This window comes from Micropterus salmoides, unplaced genomic scaffold (genome assembly GCF_014851395.1).
Source record: "Micropterus salmoides isolate LMB-PRFRI ecotype aquatic unplaced genomic scaffold, ASM1485139v1 Ms_hic_scaffold_16, whole genome shotgun sequence".
Classification (NCBI taxonomy): Eukaryota; Metazoa; Chordata; class Actinopteri; order Centrarchiformes; family Centrarchidae; genus Micropterus; species Micropterus salmoides.
In genome coordinates, this window is record NW_024040707.1 from 26754250 (window position 1) to 26778581 (window position 24332).

The following is a 24332-nucleotide window of genomic DNA, read 5'->3' on the forward strand; positions in this document are numbered from 1 at the left end:
CCGCTGTAGAGCTTAAATAAATGGCATCTTCTAGTATTGAAAAATCTAATTCAAAAAATCTGCCAGTGGGTTGAAATCATTTAGTTTGTTTCCTGTGCAGTTATCTCAAGGATTTGTACCATTAATTGGTTGTATGAGACTGCATTTGAATTAAGTTTTATTATAAGGTTACAAGAGTTTAAAATAAATATAAAACTAAATTTCGTAAACACTTTAACCAAAACCTCTTTTTACACAAATGTAATGTTTAATGTAACAAAACAATGAAAAGCACAATTATTACATTTCAAAGTGTCATTAATCAGAATGATACTTTGAGAGTTGAGAAGAGTTTTATGTTTTTAAGTGTATGTTTTAATGTTCCATGCCTCATGAAGCTACCATCTATCTGTTCAACTCTCCCATGTATGTCCTTTTGTTTTTGCCTCTCATTCTTTTCCCCTTTTACTTCTCCATCTGACCTCTGAACACTAGCCTGTGACTGTGACCCAGTCGGATCATTGGAAGGAGGAGTGTGTGACAGTCACACCGACCCGAACATGGGGATGATTTCAGGGCAGTGTCGCTGCAAAGCCAACGTCAAAGGCACGCGCTGCGACGACTGCAAGGAAGGTTATTACGGCCTCAGCCAGAACGACCCACTGGGTTGTCAGCGTACGTATGCGTGTGTTTGTCTGCTACTGAAAACCCTTTTATGTCTGTACAATGTTGAAAGGTGTTTTGGATACAATGAAACCCTGTAATCTTCATTTAAGATCTGTAAATGGCACATCAGCCACTATATTATTCTTTGTGTGTGTTTGTGTCTCCATCAGCTTGCAACTGTGACCCTCGTGGCATTATCAGGATGGGAGCTCCTTGCGACCAGATCAGTGGGGACTGCTCCTGCAAAAGATATGTCACTGGTCGCTACTGCAACCAGTGTCTGGTTAGTAGCAACAGCAAGAAATTATATGTTGCACTGGGGGCGGCACGGTGGTGCGGTGGTTAGCGCTGTCGCCTCACAGCGAGAGGGGCGTGGGTTTAAACCCCAGTTGCCCCGGCCTTTCTGTGTGGAGTTTGCATGTTCTCCCCGTGTCTGCGTGGGTTCTCTCCGGGTGCTCCGGCTTCCTCCCACCATCCAAAGACATGCAGGCTAGGTTGATTGGTTACCCTAAATTGTCCTTAGGTGTGAGTGGTTGTTTGTCTATGTGTTGCCCTGCAATGGACTGGCAACCCTGTAAGCAGGATATCGGTTGACGATGAATGGTTGGATAGATATGTTGCACTGTTAAATGTTAATGTTTTTTGTTTTAAAACTTGTTGTACACTTAAAAAACTGTGCATCCTGGTTTTGAGGTTTATTTCTATCCCTGTAGCCTGAATACTGGGGGCTCAGTAATGACCTGGCCGGCTGCAGACCATGTGACTGTGACTTCGGTGGAGCATTCAACAACAGGTTCAGTATAGATTTTCAAAATTTGATATGTCTGTATCTTTAAAAATATGGATTTCAGAAAAGGATGTCTTGTTCGAATGGGTTATTCAGGTACAAAAAGATATATTAACGTTAATTCATGTACTGTGTTCTGAAAGTGAGATGTGACCCACCGGTTCATCATAGTTTACAAAAATGCAGCGCAGTGAGGATCCAGACGTTTCATATAGGAGACAGTGTCTGTCCGTCTCTAGACAGACTCCAGTCTGCAGTGGAGTTCAGACACTTCACTGATAAACCACAGAGCTGCAGAGTAACGTTAGACTTCATGATCAGAGACATTTTCTTTTATCAATTCTACACTTCTGTTCATACCCCCCTCTGCTGTGAGTCTGCCATTCAATCAATCAATTGATGGTTTTTATAATGCACCATTCATCTGCCATTGTAAAGGCCATATGTGCCAAGGTACAAGAGTGCATGGCTTTTAAAGGGAAAAGGGAGAAGATGGGAGTACTCCAATTGGAGTTATGCCCCAAACACACCAATGACAAATTCACAGACTAAGTATAACCCTTCTGAACCGTGCGCCTGGCACACTCACCATTTTTTTTCACAGTTAAACTAGCTAAATTGGAGGTGGACAAGCCCCACACTCAACTGTGCCACGATCTTCACGCTGTGCGCTTAGATCTTTAAAATAGGGCCCTTAAAGTTTGCTGCTGTCTGTCACTTCAGGTGCATGATGGAGAACGGCCAGTGTGACTGCAGGAGGCATCTAATTGGTCGACAGTGTTCAGAGGTTCAGCCTGGGTATTTCTGTGCTCCACTGGACTACTACAAATACGAGGCGGAAGATGCCACTGGACACTCCCCCGGTGACTCTGCACTGCCGGTGAGCACACTACTGGTTCAGTGTACATCCCTTTCAGGTCACTATAATTCAACCTTCTGATAGACCTGCATGAAAAGAGAGTAAGTGGTGTGGGGTTGTTGCCACTGAGTAGAAGGTGAAATATAAACTGACAAGATCATTTTGAAGGCTTAGAATCAGATGCAAAGACAATAGAATATCACTTCTGAAATTGACGTGATGTGATGGTGTTACTAGAAGAGACATATAGTTTGGCCTTTGCTCACAAACAACGTTTGGATAAGTAGAAGAGCTTTCAGAGGGCAACCATACCATTGGAAACGTCTGTCCTTGGACAGGGAACTGTATGATCCAGGCTTTAATCACAGTAATGTTATGACAGTAAAAAAAAGTAGATTTCATGTTATTCTGATTCCACCAAGGTTGGTCAAGGGACTTAGAAGGGAGTGCTTGTTGGATGTTTGAATTTTGATGCTGTGGTTTTATCCCGATACTGTACCTACAACTACCACTACAAATATTGCTTTTCAATTGTTGGAAACATTTTGGCAACTTATCTACACTTTTTTCTACTTTTTATTTTAAATACAAAACTCACAAATCACCATTACATAAAATTACACCTACATCAAGTTAGACTAACTGTACATGTAGTAAAGAAGTCTCAAGGTTTTGACAAGGAAGAATAATTGTGGAATAAAAACACTGTCCATCGTGAGTCAGACAATATTGTAGGCGTGCAATGCAAAATCAGTGTTCTCTTTTAAACATAGATCTTTTCACAGAGCAGTCCCACAAACCATGAAGAACAGTCCTTTGTGTTCTTGTGCAACATCTACTGTCCTCACTTGGCCTTAATTTCTTTTTATTTTACAGATGTATAATAAACTCTATGAATGAACAACTATGAGGATGAAATAAGATGATATGAGGATATGTTTCTTCATGTCTTCCTCCAAGTCTCTTTGCAATATTAACCTTCAATTCTCAAACTTATTTTAAATCATTTCAATTTCATTGAAACATTTTTTAAACAGTTTGAAAAAAAAATGTTTTACCTCCTAAACCAGTCGATGGACATTTAGTTAAAACACATTGAATTCTATAAATTTTCCCTTTAAACCCCCACCCCTACTCATCGAACCTGTTACAGCAAGAAGACCGCAGCTCCCTGCCCCCTCCACTTCCTCATTCAGCTCTTGGGGCAAGCTCAGACAGTCCGCACTTTAAACATCTCTGCAACAGGAATGTGGAAAAAAGGTATTGACTTAAGAATATTAAGAGAAAAAAAGCCAACAGTGCAAGACATTAAGCAAGAAGAAGTTTGCCTTTGACATGTGAAGGTGTAGTCTTTATCGTGTGCTTAACTTTCTCTGGATGGAAATGTGTAAACAGAGTGTACATAGTGAAGGACAAAAAAAAGCTACAGAGTGTACAAGATACGGTCAAAGGCCATGCATTTATGTGCAGAATTTGAACTCCACAGCTGAAGCGACCCATAAAAACACCAGACAGTAGCACAGATACCAACCTGTCACAACCAATTATTGCTGCAAAGGCACACACACAGACAAAAACACACACTCAGCCTCACATGTTTTGTTTCTCTCTGTCACACTCTGGCAATTTCAGCACAGCATGGCTGTTTCTGCTATGTGTTGTCATTTTTACTTTTGGAACAGGAAAGATGTGCAGGATGAACCTCTGTAAAAACTCTGCATGCTTCTCCCCGACACCTTAAGAGATGCACTAGCGATCGAAAGCGCACTAGTGTCTTCTCATTAGCGTGTCCTCCCTCGGGCACATGTTCAACACAAGCACACACCATTTTCTCCTCTCTCTCCTCTCAGGGCAAAGTTCGTCCTCAGGCAGAGACTGACTGTGTTCAGCACCTCAGCAACCAGTTGAGGAGGCACCGGCGTCACCGTCGCATTACCAACTCTCAGCAACATCGGGCAGCACTGAGACGTATCCGCCAGCTTCAACAAACAGTGGGATATTTGCTTTAATTGATTCACTGACTTCATTTATGGTTTGACACCAGAGTCTAAGGGTTTGCATGTAAAGTGAGAACACTTTACTTTAAAACAGTTGCATGTTGTTGGATACTCCTATATTTGTGGGTACAATAGTAAACTCAGTCATCTGTTGGCCAAAAAACAATGCAGATTAGTAATTATTAACCTTTCGTTTTTTTAAAATATCTTCCTGTGACCCCTCATCACAGGTTATGGCTTTGTGTTACATGGGTTGAAAGTTTCCTCTGAAATGTGGTGTAGAGTGGAGTAGAAGTTGAATCCAGACTCCAAACTGATGATCAACATGATTATATAATTTAGTAAGCAGCTGTAATCTTCATAAAAGCTGCTTTATTAGACTTTCAACAACTGACATCCTGGAGAAAGTGGAAAGTCAGGTCAGTAAGGGGAAACAGATTGTATATGTATAGTATGAAGTAGAAATGGAAATACTTCAACAAGAAAAGGATTCTTTGGTAACCTGCCGTTCTCTCTCAGCCTGATGTGAGGGCTGTTCATAGAGCACACACTCTCAGCCACATGGTGTCGTGGACAGGACCTGGTTTTGCCCGCGTCAAAGATGGTGCTGGCCTGGTGTTCACTATCGACAACATCCCCTACGCCATGGAGTATGACATCATGATCCGCTATGAACCTGAGGTGTGTGAGTGTGTGGACCATGACCTTACAAGACTGATTTTCTAAAACTATTTAACTGTAACTAATTAATGAATGTCTTTTGAACTAAGCTTTGTATGTGTGTGTGTGTGTGTGTGTGTGTGTGTGTAGTCCACAGAGGACTGGGAGGCTGTAGTTAGTATTACATCTGTACAGCTGCCATCCAGTCTCCGATGTGGAAACCTCCTACCAACTGAACAGCTCTACACAGTGACCCTGCCACACCGCAATAGGTACCAAACTTTGTATCTATGTGTATGTTGGTGTGTGTAAGAGAGGGGCCATTGTAGCCAGTGTGTTTGTTCAAGTCACTGAAGGATTTGTTCAACTTTCCCAGGTCTTGATATGGTGTGTGTTCTGTTATTGCTCAGGAAGAATTGCATCATTGCATTGTTGTCAATTCAACTTGCCCTGGCTTGTATACTCGGTAGAAGCAGGCCTGTATTTGTTTTTCATTTCAGTGTACCCTGCGGTATTTTTTACTATTGATTCACTGATAGGGGGGCATACATACCAGAAGCCCTGTCTAAGACTCAGGTACAGTGATATGAAAGAGGAAAGCAGCGGCTTTGTTTACTGAAGATTAGAGTGCGGAAAATCAGAATCAGAAGAAAGAACCTGTTGAAGAAGAGCAGAGAACGGTACAGAAACGGCAGAGAGGTTGTGTATCCAAGCCCATACACTTGGTCCAGGTCCCTGGCTTTAGTTCTTTAAAAGAACTAACATGGCGAACATGGTCATCACTATACCTGCTAAACACTAGCATTTTAACATTGTCACTGAGAGCATGTTGGCATGCTGACATTAGCATTCAGCTCAAAGCACTACTGTGCCTGCGTACAGCCTCAGAGAGCCTCTAGCGTAGCTTTAGACTCTGTACTCTGGCTCTCTGATCAAAATAATATTGTGCCAAGTTTCAGTTCAGATATCTTTTGTATGTAGCTTAGCTTTCGTATGTTTCTTTTCTGAGCTCAAATCACAATTTGTACAGAAACTTGTAATATTGACTTGACAGTAAGATGATAATCAACTTCGCATAATATAAATAAAGAAATATTGAATATTTTAATAACACAATTGATCATATTTTTTGCATTATACATCTCTTGAGCTACATTTACATTTTACTGTTCTCATGTTGCCCCTTCAAATTAACTGATTACAGCGTGATATTTACCTGATATTGATCTATTCATATAAAAAGATTATTTCACTGCAAATTAAAAACATTAGACAGATTACTGCAGCTCAGACTACATTAAGAGTTAATTATCCCTTTATCCCTGTAGAGAAATCAAGGAAGCAAAAATAGGGTATAGGATAAAAACAGGGAATGCCTGTTTAGTTTCGACCTGCTCAAAAGCCTTTCAATGACTGAACTCAGCTGGAACTAAGAGGTCAAGCGCTGCCCGGATCTGGCTTTCTCAGCGGACCGAAGCTTGCTTTCCGTTTTCTTCTTGGTCGGTCCATCATCCAAAACCAATTAACAAAGTGAGCCCATAACACAGACAGAGTGGTAGAAGCCAAACGCAGGAAGAGAGTGGATGAGTCATCCCTGGTGAGTGGTGGTTGATCTAGAAACAGCATGAATGTAGGAAATAACCTGGCATGAAAATGCCATAAAGACAACAGATACCAAGTAGAAAATAATAGTAGTAGTATAGTATAGTATAAAAATATTAAACTCAAGAAATGACACAAGAAAAAAGTTTTATTATTTTATTAATTACCATATTATTGTTAAATTAACCAAATACATACACCTGAAACAGTCATTCAGATTTTAATAGCAGACAAAACTATTGCGGGGTTATGACATTGGGCCATAAATATCCTGTAGTTGGTAAACATCAGGCAAAGCGGATAAAAAAAGTTGACATATTTTCAACAAGCCATGAAAGTGAGATCGAGTACTTGTCACTTCATGAATATTGCCTGTTTCTACAGGAATTTAACACACTGTAGGTGAGGTGACATCGCCTATCGCTTATTAAGCCCATTAGTGAAAGAAAATGGAGAGTGGAAAAAAAGGAAAAGAAAGAGAGAGAAAATAGACAAGAGCAGAGTCAGGCAAACTATGGTATGTTGATACATATGTGTATGCAGTTCTCTAATTTAGCTGCTGTTGTGTGTATTGTGTTTTTCCAGATACATCCAGATGCCCAGGCCATTCTGTTTTGAGCCCAGTAATCGTTATGTGGTTGCAATCAGGTTCCAGCGCCACGGGGTCTCACACAGACATCTTACTGCCTTCATCCTTATTGACTCGGTGAGCTAAGACTACATGTTACTCTCATCATCCACCTCTACCGTATGTCTGTTTCAAAAGTTATTTCCATCAGTGTAGCTCTCGTGATTAGAAGAATTAGACGTTTAAAAGTAATTAACTTAAAAATGTAATGAAACGTCAAGCGGATTTCAGGATAAGTGGCCAAATCTGCATGTTGTATAGGGTTCCACATCATGAGGTTTCCCCCTAGTGGCGGAAAAATACAAACGAAATTGTTGAATAAACCAAGGCTTAGGGTTAGCTTTTAAATAAAGTAAACATGACACAGATTTTAGCAGTGCAATATCTAACTATCCTCCTGTGTAGTCATTATAATATAAACCACATTTATAAAAAACCTTGTGAGATCTCAGAGTTGTATTTGCTCAGTTTAGAAGACCTTTTTTCAAAAGCACCGTCACATTTTTTATATCTTTTCTGCAATAGGAACGTTGGCTTTTCTAGGGCTTATTAACCACCATTGCCTCTCAGGCTTTTCTTTCTTTAACCATGGATTTTTAATCCCATAGCTGGTTCTGATCCCCAAATACACTGAGCTTCCGGGTTTCCAAGGTAACGATCCCGAGGCAGAGCAGCGGCGGGAGGAGATGATGCGCTACATGTGTCTGGATTCCTTTATGATCACGCCGATGCCCAACCTGGCTGAGATGTGCTCCAAACTCATCTGTAGTATTTCATCAATCATTCATGACGGTGCTCTGCGTGAGTAGACGAAACACAACAAAACAAGCACAGATTTAGAGGATGTGGCTTCAAACCCACTGACAGTTCAAATCCTTGCTTTTTAAAAAAATAATAATTGACTGATATTTTCTTCCTTGTCTTTTATCTGTATTTGTTGTATACAGCCTGTCAGTGCGACCCCCAGGGCTCGCTCAGTGGTGAGTGTGAAAAGGTGGGAGGTCAGTGTCGTTGTAAGCCCAACGTGATGGGTCGATTCTGTGACCAGTGTGCTCCAGGAACCTTCGGCTTTGGAGTGACTGGCTGCACTGGTGAGTCTGTTGCCAATACAAAATGTGAAAACAGAACTTTGATGATTAGGAGCGGCTGTGGCTCAGGATATAGAGCGGGTCATCCATTAATCCCAGGTTTTGCGGCCATGGAAGCTCTGCCGACATTGGTGTGTGTAAATGGGTCAATGTGACATGCTTTGTCCATTAAGTGCAGTCCATTTAACGTTAAACATAAACATTTTTGTATACAAGAAAAAAGTCATTTTCTGGAGGTCATCCAATCACATTGGTTCTGGTCTCATAGATGGAACCTTTTGCAGTGATTGGTTCTCACAGACTATAGTTATGAGTGCCACTGGGCTATTCATGTAAAAAACCTTGAACTCCTGCCCCCTTTCAAAGAAGAAAAGAATCACTTAAGGGATCCAGTGTGTGTTTTGTTCCTGATTCTAGTCAGAAGCACAGTGATTGACAACAGAAACCAGTGAATAAATAATTAAATATATAAGATACCTTTTCTCATCCAGCCTGCGACTGCCACTCAGAGGGTTCAGTGAGCCACCAGTGTGACCCAGTTACAGGCCAGTGCCAGTGCAAGCAGGGAGCCACCGGGCGTCAGTGCTCAGACTGCCAACCAGGACAGTGGGGCTTCCCCAGCTGCAGCCCATGTCAGTGTAACGGCCACGCAGACATCTGTGACCCCCGCAGTGGAGAGTGTAGGGACTGCAGGGACTACACAGCAGGACACCTCTGTGAACGGTAGGGATCGCTCAGTGTCAGACTTAACGTAACTTCATCCCTGGTCATCAGAATGATGGTAAATGTCGCCCTCATGTGTCCCAGTTGTGTGGATGGGTTCTTTGGAAGCCCAGTGCTTGGTTCAGGGGAGCACTGTCGGCCCTGCCCCTGCCCCGGTAACCCCGGCTCAGATCACTTTAATGGAAACGCCTGTCAAGCTGACCACGCCTCTAACCAGATCATCTGTAACTGCAGACAAGGCTACGCTGGTAAGATATCACACTGCAGTGAAATATAGTTCACATACTCAGGCCTTGTCTGATTAATAGTCTGAAATACTCAATACCCAAACCTCTACTGAAGTCTGACGTCAGTGAAAAGCAATTTTGAAGCTAATTGTATTGCCATATTCTGTTTTTTAATTCCTAAGGGACCCGCTGTGACCAGTGTGCCCCTGGTTACTACGGCAACCCAAGCCAACCTGGTGGGCAGTGCCTCCCGTGCAATTGCAACGGCAACATCGACACCCAGGACCCTGAGTCATGTGACCCGAGGACCGGCCAATGCCTCAAGTGCCTGTACCACACCGACGGCCCATCCTGTGCCCACTGTCAACACGGTTACTATGGCAACGCTTTGGCCCATGACTGCAGACGTGAGTGATGAAGACAGATATTACAGTACATTTGTAGACTTTTTTTCCAGTTGTAACCTCAAATTATGTTATCTTTCCCCCAACATGATGATGCATATTTTATTGTTAAATTCCTTGTATGTTGGAGATGGGCAACTCTATGTCTAAAATGTAGGTCAGTAATATACTACCGACAAATTTATGAGCGAGAAAAATAACATTTCATTAAAAAAAAATTTAAAAAGTATGTCTTAAATTGTTTTTTAAAAGCATTAATTGTGTCTGCACATCTGCCAGTGCTGTGGAACATGTAGACACAGAGGTTAACCATACTGTCTCCTCTCTGTCTCTTCTCAGGCTGTACCTGTGTGACTGCTGGCACCATACAGTCTGCTTGTGGTGATGGACAGTGTCACTGTGACCCGCAGACTGGTGCCTGCCCTTGCAGGGAGAATGTGATGGGCCACAACTGTGACCAGTGTACTCCCAATCACTGGAACTACGGACAGCAGCGAGGCTGTGAGTCCTGTGGCTGTGACCCACAGCACGCAATGGGAAATCACTGCAACATGGTGAGGAAGCACAAAGGCCTCGGAAAGCCTGGAAATGGAAAATGCAAAAGTGAACTCGGATAACTTTAAGTGTGAATTCTTGTTTCTTTTTTCAGTCTTTGCCACTGTGTCTCTCTCTGTCTTCTACAGTTCACAGGCCAGTGCCACTGCCGTCCAGGCTTTGGAGGTAAACAGTGCACTGAGTGCGAGCAGTTCCACTGGGGAGACCCGCAGGTGCAGTGTCAAGGTAACTGACGTTGTGACACTTACTACACATTAAATACCACTTTTGAACAGCAATGGGCATACTTTAAATTGCGTGTCACACTTTCATGGGTCATGAGTCAGTTCTCTATTTAGAGCAGAATTTATGCAAAAACATCAAACAGTATATCAGGCTCAATCACACTGAAATTAACTCCCCATTCCTTTCAATTAAAAGGGGACGCGGCACCTTTTCTGAAGTGATCAAGCATTGTTAGCATAACGATCAGTTCAGTATGACTGAAACAGCAACACTAAGGCCAGATTCCCTAACACCGTGTCCACACAGGAGGCGTAGCATGAGCAGCATGTTAGCAGAGCACCAGCCTCAGTCTTTCATCTGTGTCATCTGTGTCTATGCAGAATGCTTTCAGACACAGTGAGTGTTAAATGTAGGTCACCACGAGCCATTACCTGGCCTGTCTAGACAGCTGGATTAAAACAGGAGCGCATGTTTTTCATCAAACATGTGTGAGACAGACGACAACTTTTTGTGCCTATTTTTCGGGCGTAGATGTAACACAATCTGCGTTACACATGCTGTCTTTTGCAAACTCTCCTTATTTCGTATGTGTTTAATGGGGGATTGCATACAAATTAGGAGGAGACATGTTAACAAAGGTTCCACTGGATTTTCTAACACTACTACACTACTGATGGCCAAATGAAGAGTTCTGAAGCATTATTGCTTTCCGACACAGTTGTGTCTAAAGTGGTTTAGTACTCGAAGCTTCATTCGTAAAATACACACCACCATCTGCTGGTGAAGACGATGTAATGCAACAAAGCTGACAACCAGAAAATGCAAAAATGGATATGTTAACGCCCAACCCAGAGGAATATTTTATTGCTCTTCTACAGCTCAGGATTTGAACCCTGGACCTTCCTTCACAACCATTAAAAGTCATCAAAATTCTACTCAAGTAAAGGTGTAAAGGTATTCCATAGTGACTGTACTTAAGTATCTAAGTAAAAGTGCTCATTCTGTATGGCATTGTTGTATCTCAGTTCTCCCATGCATTCAGTCCTTAATTAATTCATCTCTAAACATAAGTGGTGGGTGTTCCAGTTATGCTGGCTGTAACAATCTTATTAATAAATCGGAAAAAAGGGCATTATTTTCAGTGTGAGGTTTTTTTATTCAAGAACAGAACTTTCTCCACAGTCTTTGGTGACAGGCAATTTCTTTTTTTTCCGCTTTGATGAATATTCTCTCGCACACATCAGCGACAATCCAAACACACCTCCTAGATTCAAATCTGTCAAAGATGGATCGGCCTGTCAAAGCAGTCTTGTGATTCACTATCCTAGTGAACCAGTGTGTTTGTAAAACTAGAATTAACATTGTCATGTGCAATTTTAGTACTTTTTCGTTACCAAAAATGTAATGCTCTTGGTGATTCTTTGCACATGTTGGTTATATTGTAGGGCACGTAGCCTAATCCATTTAATGTATTGACTCTACTGTCATCATTTTCTCTCTGCCTTCTCCTCCTGTGTCCTCCCTCATTCCATTCAGAGTGTAACTGCCATCCACAAGGCTCAGCGATGACCCAGTGTGACCGAATAACAGGTGCATGCGAGTGCATGGAGGGAGCTGCAGGGAAGCGCTGTGATGAATGCGCTCGCAGCTTCACTGGAGTCTTCCCCAAGTGTGTCCAGTGTCACCCGTGCTTCCAGGTGTGGGATGATAGGGTGTGCCAGATGAAAAGGGACCTGGAGCACATCCAGTACACCGTGCAGAAGATTCTGGATAGCGGGATTACACCAGGAGTTGGGGACGCGCGCATCAAAGAGCTGGAGAGGAAGCTGAAGCAAGTGCAGGATCTGATCAGTAAGGAGGACAGCGACAGGATCCACCAGCTGATTGGACAGAGCATCGATGACCTCAGGTGATGATTTCATCTGCGTGGATGTTCATTGACGTTTGCGAAGATGTTTTGTCACCTGCCGGCAACTTGCCTAGATATTTAATGAAATACCCTGCTCCATGTGTTGCAGGGCTGAGATCGCCCTGACCGACGGACGTCTGATGGCCATCACCCGAGAGCTAAATACAACTGCAGAGGAAGAAGGGGCTCTGAGACGCACATTGAGTGACCTAGAGAGAGAGCTGAGGGATATCAACACCACTGTGGCGCAAAAAAAACACCAGCTGGATGACTACTTTACCTCAGGATTTGCAGGTAGCAAACTCAATCAAGTCAGTGAAGCTTATAAAATATCACATGACAGGACAGTTTGGACCTGCTGTTAGATTTCTGTAAACACAGCAGAAACACATTAAAAATATGTACGATACAAAACCTCATGATTGCATACCAAAGCAGACTAAAAGTAATAAAGATATTCAGTTAAATCCCATTCAGAAGCCAAATTAAGCTTCTGAATTCTGAAACGTTATAAACCTGCTCCTGTTTCCTTACAGATCAGTTTGACAAAGTGAAGAAGTACTATCAGGAGTCAGTGGAGGCTGAGGAGAAATGCAACGCTTCAGTGTCCGGTCCTGCCAGTCCTGTGGAACAGTCCAAAGAAACCCGCGGTCTCACTGAAGACCTGCTGGATGCCAAAAAAGACCAGATCCTCCGTGCTCTGGCTGCCCAGAACAAATCATTAAACGAGCTGCAGCAGAAAGCCCACGACCTGAATAAGAAGACCCACCACCTCAGTCACAAGGTAGGCAGTGTAGGAGGTTTCATTCATTTGTCATTTCATTAATGTATCCACTTGATTGTCTGCCATGATGGGTACAGTATTAATCTCATGTTGAAAATGTTCCATAAGAGTCTGGTTTGCCAGTTTGTATTGTTTATCATCCATTTATTTAATTATACATTGAATCAGAAAATTTAGATTTTGCGTCATCTTGAGGTGGATAATCTAATAAACGAGAAACCTTTTATTTTGTAAAGCAATTTAAAATTTTAATTTGAGCAAAATTTTATAGCATTTAAGTGATTTTGTTGGAGGAGTACTGGTAATGATCTTTACTATCAGGTTCATCAGTAATTACAGCAGCCTGTGTTATGAACGAAAGAGAGACCAAAATGTATTAGACTGGCCAGAAATAGTGTTTGTCAATAGAATTTTGTTTTTGTATGTGAATTTTTATTCTTGTCTTCAATGTGTACACTTCTCCTGTGATGCACAACAACACAGATTTGTCCAGTTTTTAGTTTATGAATACCATATAGCTTTATGACCCTACACTGACATCTAGTGGACACAAGTCATTAAAGCAGTTCCATTAGTAATAAATGGACAACACAACATCGTCAATGGTGAACCCGTGAGTGAAGGTTAATATTTGTCATTAGTAGTACTTCTCCATGGTAAATAAACATGGAAATACACAATGACAAAATCCAAACAAACAAACGGTTTTGGTTTGCTTGTTTTTTTGATTACCCACTTCAGAAACGACGTCTTGTTTTCCAAATGAAATGAAAGAATTAAATAATGATAATAATACAGAAATGTTTCAGCTATGATGTGATTGACATGCCAACTTTTTAAATAAATAAATAATATAAACATAAATAATTCATCAATGCATGTTAATGTGAAACCTTTAAACTTAACAGATTCTTATGTAGCAGTTTGATTTGACTTCATAGCATGAGTTATCACACTGTAGTCCCGGCTTGCAGTGGAATATTTTTTACTCTTAAGGTTTTTTATTTTCTAACTTTATGAAAGTGTAGGTTACTTTCAGTAGCTGACACAGAATATTGATTTTTAAAATCTTCAATCCAAAAATATTGAAAAACACTTGATGTTGTTGTTTCTAATTATTTTGGAATGTATTTCTGATTATTGTCTCGTTCCATTGACACAATCATTTCATGTGAACGATAACGCTTGTGGCTTCCTCCAGGTATGTGGTGGTCATTCCAATGCCGGTGTCAACGGCAGCTGCTCAGACAGCCGATGCGGCGGTGCCGGTTGCCGTGACAATCAGGGAAATCGTGTATGTGGAGGAGAGGGATGCAACGGGACAGTGAGCGCTTCTGTAGCAGCACTGAATCATGCCAGGAACGTCACCGACAGTCTGAACGCTGCCAATGAGGATCTGCAGACCGTGGCGAGAAAGGTGCTGAAGGTTTTTAGGAGTGAAGGTGTATCTTCTTACGTGCCATGAGACTATAAAGTATGAAGTTTCTCTGTTGACTTTATGTCCTGTTTCCCTGTGTCCAGCTCCAGGATATAGCCTCTCTGACACAGGACGTGAAGAACCAGGCGATGAACACGCTGGAGAAAGCCCAGAAGAAGAAGGACCACTTTGAAAACAACAACAAGAAGCTCAAAGACTTCATCAAGAAGATCAGAGATTTCCTCATGGGTAAATTGATGTTGTTTTTACTGGTAATCTTTGCTTTGAATGAAATGAATTGTTATTGAAGTCACTCTCTTATTATGTCACTTTAAAGGTCTAACTTTAGTTCAACTGCAGAAATCATTTTCATTTTTTTTCTTTCTCTCCTTCCTCCCTTGTGCTGTACAGAGGAGGGAGCCGATCCAGAGAGCATAGAGAAGGTGGCTCTGCAGGTCCTGGCGATCACCCTGCCGCTCAACAGTACCACTCTGGACAAAATGATCATGCAGATAAAGGACAGCCTTTCCAATCTCTCCAGCTTTGAGGGGATCATCAACCAAACATCGCAGCACATCAGCAAAGCCAAGGAGCTGCTCGACAAAGCTAAAGATGCCAAGTAAGTCCTATTTTAAAAAACACATTTCCCACAAAGTATCTTGATTGCTGTCAGAGGAAGCATTAAGGCTGTGCCTGTCACTCTTACCCTGCCCAAACAAATATTATGTCAAATATAAGGAAGCCAGGCCACAGCTTAATAAAAATTAAGTTATGAGGGTTATACTGCGAAGGCTACATCCACACTCATCCTGAATCAGGATCAGGCTTTTCTCCACATTTCAGCACCAACATTGGTCCATAAATACTAGAGCAAGCGTAAAAGCCACAGTTTGCACGGCTGCAGCTGGTGGAGGGACCTTTAGCACACACACACAGAGGCCTCTCCAAAACTACAGAACAGCTTTCATGTAAATTGAGTATGGCCTATTTCACATTGTGCTATGTCAATTACAAATTAAAATGTTTATTAAAAGTGATCAAAGATTGGACTGCTATATCAGCTTATCCATTATAGTTCAGTAATCAGCAAAGATCCATGATAGTAGACACTACTGTGAATCAGTGTTCAGTGTGTACTATGGAACAGCACAAACGAAATCTTAAAACCTCTGATAAAACACAGTCACCTACAATCAGAACACTAAGACACCAGCAGCTGCTTACATAATTAAAAACAGATGAATTTCTACTGTAGAAATACTATTAAAACATTGCCACAAGCTGCCGGCTGAGTGTTTAAACCTCTCCCCACCGTTAAAACACATCTTATGTTATTCGGGTTAATATCACAATATGGCAACAGATGTGTGTTTTGGGGGGATTCAAAGAGGCAAAGCTTTTTTTCTCTCTTTAAACACTGCACTGCTTTTCTTACCGGTCCACCGGTAAAAGGTCAGTTCACCCAAATTGTATAAAAAAACCTTTTGTAGATGTTATTTTTTTTTGTACAGGTTTTGAGATACAGTATATGTGTCTGGGAATTCTGCCTCCAAAGAAAGTGTGTGGTGCTTACAGCATTAAAAAGCATTTAAAAATTCTACAGCAACAGCACTTATCAGAATCACTGCCCAGTGCAATAGAAATGAATGGATGATCCACAGAGCACACGGTATATATGTAAATGGACTATTGAAGAAACAAACCCAGTCCACAGAGAGGTTTCTGAAAACAAGACTCCATTGGATTGCCTGGGAAATAACTGGGCACATAAAAACAAATCTAGCAGGATAACTGCAGCATTTCTTAGCTGATCTTCCCTAACATCAGCATCACACTTAACAACACTAAAATCTAAATCTTATTCCGTATAAAGTGTTTCAACAGATTTTGCGGTAATCTCACCAGCTATCAGCAGCAGGCACTTTGGTTGTTGACAGATAGCAGCGTCATTAACAAAGCCAGCGTTAACACTCTGAGTCACTGGAACTAATTAAACAAAATGGCTTCTGGCCTGTGTACTAAACTTATAAGCTGCCGATATCATGAACCCCCATTAGTGGTAAACATAATGAGAATGAGTTTCATAAGCCTCCATTAAACAACACAAACCACATGATCCTGAACATACTGCTCCTGCACAGCTCTCTGGGCTCGTTATCTTATATTTTTTAATGTTAATGTTGCATGTTTAACTGTTAGAAGGGTGTGTTAGGGGCAAACATTACTGTTTACTAAGGGTGTGATGAGATCTCACGCTACGAGATCTGGCGATATTAAATTGTGACAATATTTCAAATTACATTTTTCACGCACTGTCAAGTCACACATTTACACTCACCTAAAGGATTATTAGGAACACCTGTTCAATTTCTCATTAATGCAATTATCTACTCAACCAATCACATGGCAGTTGCTTCAATGCATTTAGGGGTGTGGTCCTGGTCAAGACAATCTCCTGAACTCCAAACTGAATGTCAGAATGGGAAAGAAAGGTGATTTAAGCAATTTTAAGCGTGGCATGGTTGTTGGTGCCAGACGGGCCGGTCTGAGTATTTCACAATCTGCTCAGTTACTGGGATTTTCACGCACAACCATTTCTAGAGTTTACAAAGAATGGTGTGAAAAGGGAAAAACATCCAGTATGTGGCAGTCCTGTGGGCGAAAATACCTTGTTGATGCTAGAGGTCAGAGGAGAATGGGCCGACTGATTCAAGCTGATAGAAGAGCAACTTTGACTGAAATAACCGCTCGTTACAACCGAGGTATGCAGCAAAGCATTTGTGAAGCCACAACACGCACAACCTTGAGGCGGATGGGCTACAACAGCAGAAGACCCCACCGGGTACCACTCATCTCCACTACAAATAGGAAAAAGAGGCTACAATTTGCAAGAGCTCACCAAAATTGGACAGTTGAAGACTGGAAAAATGTTGCCTGGTCTGATGAGTCTCGATTTCTGTTGAGACATTCAGATGGTCGAGTCAGAATTTGGCGTAAACAGAATGAGAACATGGATCCATCATGCCTTGTTACCACTGTGCAGGCTGCTGGTGGTGGTGTAATGGTACGGGGGATGTTTTCTTGGCACACTTTAGGCCCCTTAGTGCCAATTGGGCATGGTTTAAATGCCACGGCCTACCTGAGCATTGTTTCTGACCATGTCCATCCCTTTATGGCCACCATGTACCCATCCTCTGATGGCTACTTCCAGCAGGATAATGCACCATGTCACAAAGCTCCAATCATTTCAAATTGGTTTCTTGAACATGACAATGAGTTCACTGTGCTAAAATGGCCCCCACAGTCACCAGATCTCAACCCAATAGAGCATCTTTGGGATGTGGTGGAACGGGAGCTTCGTGCCCTGGATGTGCATCCCACAAATCTCCATCAACTGCAAGATGCTATCCATCAATATGGGCCAACATTTCTAAAGAATGCTTTCAGCACCTTGTTGAATCAATGCCACGTAGAATTAAGGCCGTTCTGAAGGCGAAAGGGGATCAAACACAGTATTAGTATGGTGTTCCTAATAATCCTTTAGGTGAGTGTATTTCCTCACACAGTGAAATACAAATGTATAACTTTTAAGATAGACTTGGGGAGCGAATCAACTCCGCCCAGCTGATGCCATATAGCTCGCGCTGTGAGTCCAGACAGCTGTGACGAGCGGTAACGTAGCTGGTAGAGTTTTGCAACATAAACATCTGAAAACTGAAGCCAAGCTCTGTTTTGGACTGTAAGCTGCTGAGGTTAACGTGTGTGTGGGTTTATGGTGAGATTTCTGCCTGATCACAAGTGTTTCAGTTACTTTCGTTTTCACATGAAACATGCAGTCCCACACTGGCGGATTAATGATGCACAGCAGAGAATAGGGCAGGTAGACTTCTCATCAAATGATGACGTTAGTCTCTTAATATTATGACTTTTTTTGGGCATGTCAGAGAACACAGATATGTGGGAGAGATTTTAAATGTGCAGATAGTTTTGAACATGTGCAGGAAGCTGCTGAAAGCTATTAAAGTCTAAAGATTTTATAACTAAATAAAAATGTAAAAACTTATTCAGGTTTTTCTGGTTGAGTGCCCAGGTACAAGGCTGACTCCTTACTGTAGCAGCCTGGGTTTCAGTCTGACCTGCGGCCCTGTGCTGCTTGTCCCCATCTCTCTCTCCCTTGTCTCCTCCTGTTAGCCACTTTCCTATCCAAAAAAAGGGGGGAAAAGTCCCCAAAGTTAGTGGCTAGCTAGTGAATTTGGAGGAGCATTTGGCAGCTAAAGAGCCAGATATTTCCCTCAGGAGCTGGTGGAGTGAATATTGTTGGGTGGCCAGAAACAAGACTCCAAATAAATGCTAACATTTCTCGGTCACTCAGTATTATATCTAAGGATTGTAGGGACTGTTTGATCTGTAAAGTACAATCTACATTGCTGTACGACCTTTGTTTGTTTTTCCTTTTTGTACCATATATTTAAATTTTGGGGGTTTGTTTTGGGGGTGTCACTCCTGTGGGCATTTATCTATTTATTTTAAAGTAGAAGCGTCTTTGTGTTGGTGTTCAAATGCTAAAAAATCATCTTTCCTACTCTGATCACAACATATACTCATTACTAAGGACTATAACAATAACCTTTTTCATCTGTCTAATTTCTCGTGGCATTGTGCAGGAGCCGAGCAGAGGGAGTGAAAGATGCAGCCAATAATACCAAGCAGGCATTGGATGTGTCTGAAAAAGCCATAGAGAAAGCAAATGCAGCCCTGAAAGAGGCCCACAGCAACCTGAACAGCACAAGGAATGCTACAGCTGAGGTACAGGACGCTTGTAAATTGGCTGTGTGTTGGTGTGTGATAACATATCTGTGTAATGTGTTTCAACATGAGGTGAACATACTACATTCTCCCATATCTCCCCAATTGCCCCCTTAATTCTTAACTTTTTTGTTCCCTTCTAGGTGGATGAGAGGCTGATGCAGCTGGAGGATAAGCAGATGGATGTCATGATGCGTTTAAACAACCTCTCCTTAGCGGTGGAAGCCCTGAGGAACAAGACGGAGCAGAACAGACAGATGGCAAAGGACGCCAAGGCACAGGCGGACAACGCCACAGATCTTGCGTCCTCACTGGAGCAGGTATGTGGACCGCAAGTTGTGTTTGTGGTTTTTGTCCCAAAATACATAAAAGGAAGTAAACATTGTGGACAATATCAGGATATTTTTTTTCAATAAACAAAGTGAATTCAAAACTAACAATATTTTGTCATCTACCAGAGCCTCAATGACACAGAGAGACGGTACCATGAGCTGAAGATGAAGTTGGACTCTCTTGGGTCTGGAGATCTGAGTGACATCGACCAGAAGGTCAAGGATATGAAGAAGGAGGCAGAAGACCTCCTCAATAAAGCCAGCAAGGGGATAGAACAACTCAGCAGTGAGTATCTGAAGTGTTCTTTTCATTATGTGGTCTATGTAAAGTACACTTTAGCCATTGTTTACAATTTAGTATGATTGGAGTGTGAGGAAATCCCTTGCAGATAAGGTGGTGGCTTTGATTGATGAAATAATGTATGGAGGAAAGTGGAATAAACTGTTTCCCTGAGAATCATCATGTATTTCAGTTTACATCTAAAAAAGCAATCCAGTTATAGTTGTCTCTGTATTCATGGGTATACTGCAAAAAGGAACTGCTAATAGCTAATTCAGCATTTTTTTAAAAGTGTAAATTAAAAGAACTCCTCTCTGAACCGAAAGAAGTTCAGACCACTGCCCACTGTCAGCTTCTGCACTACGTCTCCTCTCTGTGGCCTTCTTATGTTACTGAATGTAAACAAAGGAAGCTAAAAACCAAACGTGGCTTTAGGGATAAGACTACACCAAGAAACGCTTGGCTAAAGACATACTACTGATTTTGTTATTTGCATTGCCTTTTAAATGCTTATGTGTACCGAGGTTTGAGGTTCATTTATTATTTCAACCAGGAGAAGACAGAACAGGGACTAGTGTGCATTTTTAGATAGTCATTGACAGAAGATAACATGACACAGAACACAAGTTGAGGGAGGTTGAATAAAGTTATTGACTTATTTTGTGTTTTGGTCGCCTCACAAAGCAGTTAATCGTCACTTCCTGTGTCCCCTATGTGGTGCTACAGAACACTAATTATACGTTGTGAACCACAACATCAAGTGTGGACCACACTGTGAAAAATTCAAGTAAATCAAATTATCCTTATCACAAAGAGCTTACTTCCTGTTGCCAGTAGGTGGCGCTATGACATTGATTGAATATTGGCTTGTAGATGCGTTCAGTGTGGGACTCTTCTCAAATATGCAAATGTTTCATGGCGATTCATTGATTTTTGACGGCACGGACCCACACTTTGATGAAAACTCAGAATGAAAATGGACGACTTCCTGTTGGGTTTAGGGCATCACTACCAGAGGCTTTTTTGTAGGTCTGGACATGATACATCTGCCACAAAAAACTCGAACGAAAACATGACACCGCAACAGAATTTTGTGCAAAGTTTCGTGAGTTTTTGTGCACATTTAAGCTGCCAAAAATGTGCTTTCATTTGCAGAAAGAAAGAAAGAAATGTAGTTGATAATGGGTTGTTAATGGATGTTAATGGGTTATAGATTTTTTAGAAACACAAACACTCCTGATTTTTTAAAACCGCTTGCAAGTTGTGATTGACATTATTTTATACTAGTCCATCAAAATTTAAATATGTTGCACAACACAACAGTACACTATAGCTTATTCACATCTTTGACAACATTGCCTTCAGCAGGGTTTCATACGAGACTGTTTGGGGTTACGTTTCATTGTTTCTGGTTAAATAAAGCAGCTGTCAACAACAGGACATCACTGCATGAAGACAAGATGGCCCAAAGTGTTTGATGAATAAATCATGGTGCACTGGAGAGCATGTGTTAGTTTTGATGCACCTGCATTGATGCTCACGCTGTTCTGCACCTTGCCATGTGGGAGAAATCCTATCATACAAATTACGAGATGTCTTATCTTACGTCATGAGAACATCTAGAATGCTTACTTGGTACCTTATGATTCTAGTGGATACTTTAATTAACCTTGATGGTATTCACATGTACGTATTCCCCTGCTGTTGCCCATTTTGACCTCTTCCTTACTCCCTGTGTTTGCAGAACTGGAGAAAAAGTTCAAGAATAACGAGCAGCGGATGCAGAAGCAGCGCATGGAGCTGGATGAGCTGAAGGAAAACGCTACTATGGTGCGGGATGACATCCGGGAACAAGTGCAGAAGTACAGTAACTGTGTGTGAGGGTGATACAGTTCCCTGTTTACCATTTGCTGCTGCTGTAGTCCAGAGCAGAGTTTTGGTTGATGCTGTGACCGGGAGAGAAAAACCACATCACACATGAAAACCTTCGGTACCTCCATTCTTTCCTTGATATATCAAGTTTTACACATTACCTGTCAAGTGTTAAATCACAGAAATGCCTTCCTCTGTCTATGTACTGTACCACTTTTTGACTCCTCGATATCAACACTGTCCTGTATGGTGTTTTTGTCTTTAAGCTACTGTATTACAACAAGTGGACGACCTATGGAGAGTATTTGTTTTATTGTATAGGCCATGTTAATTGATTTCATAAATAATAAGTATGTTATCAGAAATTTGTTATTTTGACCAAAAGATTTCATGTTTTTGCTGTAATTTGACCAGATTAGTATGGCATTTACAAAGAGAAAAGTTTGATTTTTAAAATTAAATTGTGTTTATTTTTATTACAAAAGAAAACTCTTGATTAATTACATATAAATGCATACACAAGTATTCTAATATGCAAAATTCATTCCAAGGTGTGATGATGGAAACAAATAAAAACAGTTAATAACAGTAAATTCATCACATTATGAGTTTTGTTTGTCTGATCATGTGTGCATAATATTTGCAATATCATTGTATATGCAATTGCAATTGTATTGTAATGTATTGCAAATTTGCAGTACATATATGCTTATTAGTGATGAATCCATCGCTAATAAGCAATGCTGTGTTGTATGTGAAAAGGGTCACTTAGTGATGACCCCATAGACCCCACCTGAATCTGCAGTTCCCCCCCAGCTTTATAGAGTTTTGAAGTATTTTTCAGTTTTGTTTTCAGTGAAATTGAGTTATTTCACGTCTAACAACTTAAGTAGCCAGTTCAGTGGTTCCCAATCTTGGGGTCAGCCCCTCTCCAAAAGGCCACACGATAAATCTGAGGGGTCTTGTGATGACTAATTGGGTAGGAAAGAAGAGAAAACAAAAGTTCTGTTGAAAATTTGTATTCATTCTTTTGGACTTTTTTTGTGAAATATTGAATAATTGTACCTCTTTGGGCCTCAAATTATTAAATGAAACCATTTAAGAAGTTGAGAAGGTAAATAAGTCTTTGGTGGTAACAACTGAAATGTGATATTGGACACAGCTTTTATGTGAGAGGATTACAAGCCAAAAACTGGTTTCATCATTAACAATGCCCTGTAGTTTATAATAATAATAATAATAATAATAATATATATATATATATATATATATATATATATGGCTGTCAAATGAATGTATAGGAATTTTTCTGTCTGAAATCTAGTTGAGTAGAAGTGTACAGTAACATGAAATGGAAATACTCAAGCAAAGTACAAGTACCTCAAAATTGAAGGCCTATAAGTAAGTACGTTATGTTGCTTTTCATCACTATTTATCACTCTTCTCTAGGTTGGTGGACTCACATGAGTCCCAGCACACTTAAACCAGTGGAGGTCACAGGTTCCTTAGCATATAGTACCAGTGTTTCATTCACTCTATGTCTGCTTCCGTTCATTACCCTGTTGTTCTCAGTATGAAGGAGCTCTGCTATTCTCTGTTTGGGTTCTGGCACTGGATCCTGAGCTCTAACAAAGAGAGACTGTCCTTTAGCCTGCACAGGGAATGTGCAATTTGACAGAGGTTTACCAGGCTTTGTTCTGTTGAACACCTGTACACATCAGATAGACAGAAAGACAGATATGATCAAATGTACTGTAACATGTAAAATATGATAGATTGCGTTTCATATATTTAGTTACAAAAACGTAATGCTATAGAAGATTAATTAATTAATTGGGTCAAGTTGAAGCTACATGAAGGTTTTTTCCCCTGAAAAGTAATTGTCCTTTGTTTCCCACTGCATGACTGTAAATTATAATGGAAATCGTCCCAACCACCTGCTGGATAAGGCTGATGTTTTGAGACCGTGCAGGGGATCTGAGATCTGTGCGCGGCCACGGGCTGCACATTGGGTGCAATGAAAGGGAATCTAATCCGTCCAGCAGGGAGCGCGCATTCCTGCTCCCAGACACGGACGGGCTCGTTGGAAAACATGCGGTGGGTTTAGAGAGGAAAACTTTTCAAAGCAAAACTGTAATGAGCCCGCTAAATTTGTGTCCAATAATATCAAACACATCTATTAACATGTCATCACTGTCATGCAATATTGTTTTGTTAGTCTTTAAACTAATATTTTTATGCCTGTGAGCTGCTTTATATTGCAGCAGTTTTACATGTTTAGGAAATATGATGTATGATAATATTGCTGAAATCAACCATCTTGTCTGCAGCATGGATATGAGAGCCACCTGTCCTTTAAAAAAATTGAAACACTGATGTTAATTAATGTTGAAATATTCCTACAGCAGTGCTTCTAGATTAGGCCATGGTGGTGGCCCTTAATTGTGACAGTGGTTCCCCCTTTTTTACAGGCTTTGGAAACGCTTGTATCCTCTGTGGTTTAAAATATTACTTTTAACTCCTTGATGGTCT

The 24332-nt window shown here is 41.1% G+C and overlaps 1 protein-coding gene across 1 annotated transcript in view; it reads left to right on the plus strand.

Moving 5' to 3' along the window:
- Positions 1-22400, plus strand: part of lamb2l (laminin, beta 2-like) — a 52764-nt gene extending 30364 nt beyond the window's left edge. Inside the window, exons 11-35 of the mRNA XM_038723161.1 lie at positions 475-654; positions 816-928; positions 1359-1438; positions 2156-2312; positions 4142-4282; positions 4808-4969; positions 5099-5220; positions 7136-7256; positions 7787-7979; positions 8126-8269; positions 8758-8989; positions 9074-9237; positions 9399-9623; positions 9960-10174; positions 10304-10400; positions 11937-12309; positions 12419-12603; positions 12846-13093; positions 14295-14510; positions 14615-14759; positions 14922-15129; positions 19175-19316; positions 19460-19636; positions 19775-19934; positions 21673-22400. Of these exons, the coding sequence (XP_038579089.1) occupies positions 475-654; positions 816-928; positions 1359-1438; positions 2156-2312; positions 4142-4282; positions 4808-4969; positions 5099-5220; positions 7136-7256; positions 7787-7979; positions 8126-8269; positions 8758-8989; positions 9074-9237; positions 9399-9623; positions 9960-10174; positions 10304-10400; positions 11937-12309; positions 12419-12603; positions 12846-13093; positions 14295-14510; positions 14615-14759; positions 14922-15129; positions 19175-19316; positions 19460-19636; positions 19775-19934; positions 21673-21809 (4337 nt within the window). The 3' untranslated portion in view covers positions 21810-22400. The remainder of the gene's footprint in view (positions 1-474; positions 655-815; positions 929-1358; positions 1439-2155; positions 2313-4141; positions 4283-4807; positions 4970-5098; positions 5221-7135; positions 7257-7786; positions 7980-8125; positions 8270-8757; positions 8990-9073; positions 9238-9398; positions 9624-9959; positions 10175-10303; positions 10401-11936; positions 12310-12418; positions 12604-12845; positions 13094-14294; positions 14511-14614; positions 14760-14921; positions 15130-19174; positions 19317-19459; positions 19637-19774; positions 19935-21672) is intronic.
- Positions 22401-24332: the final 1932 nt, after the last annotated feature.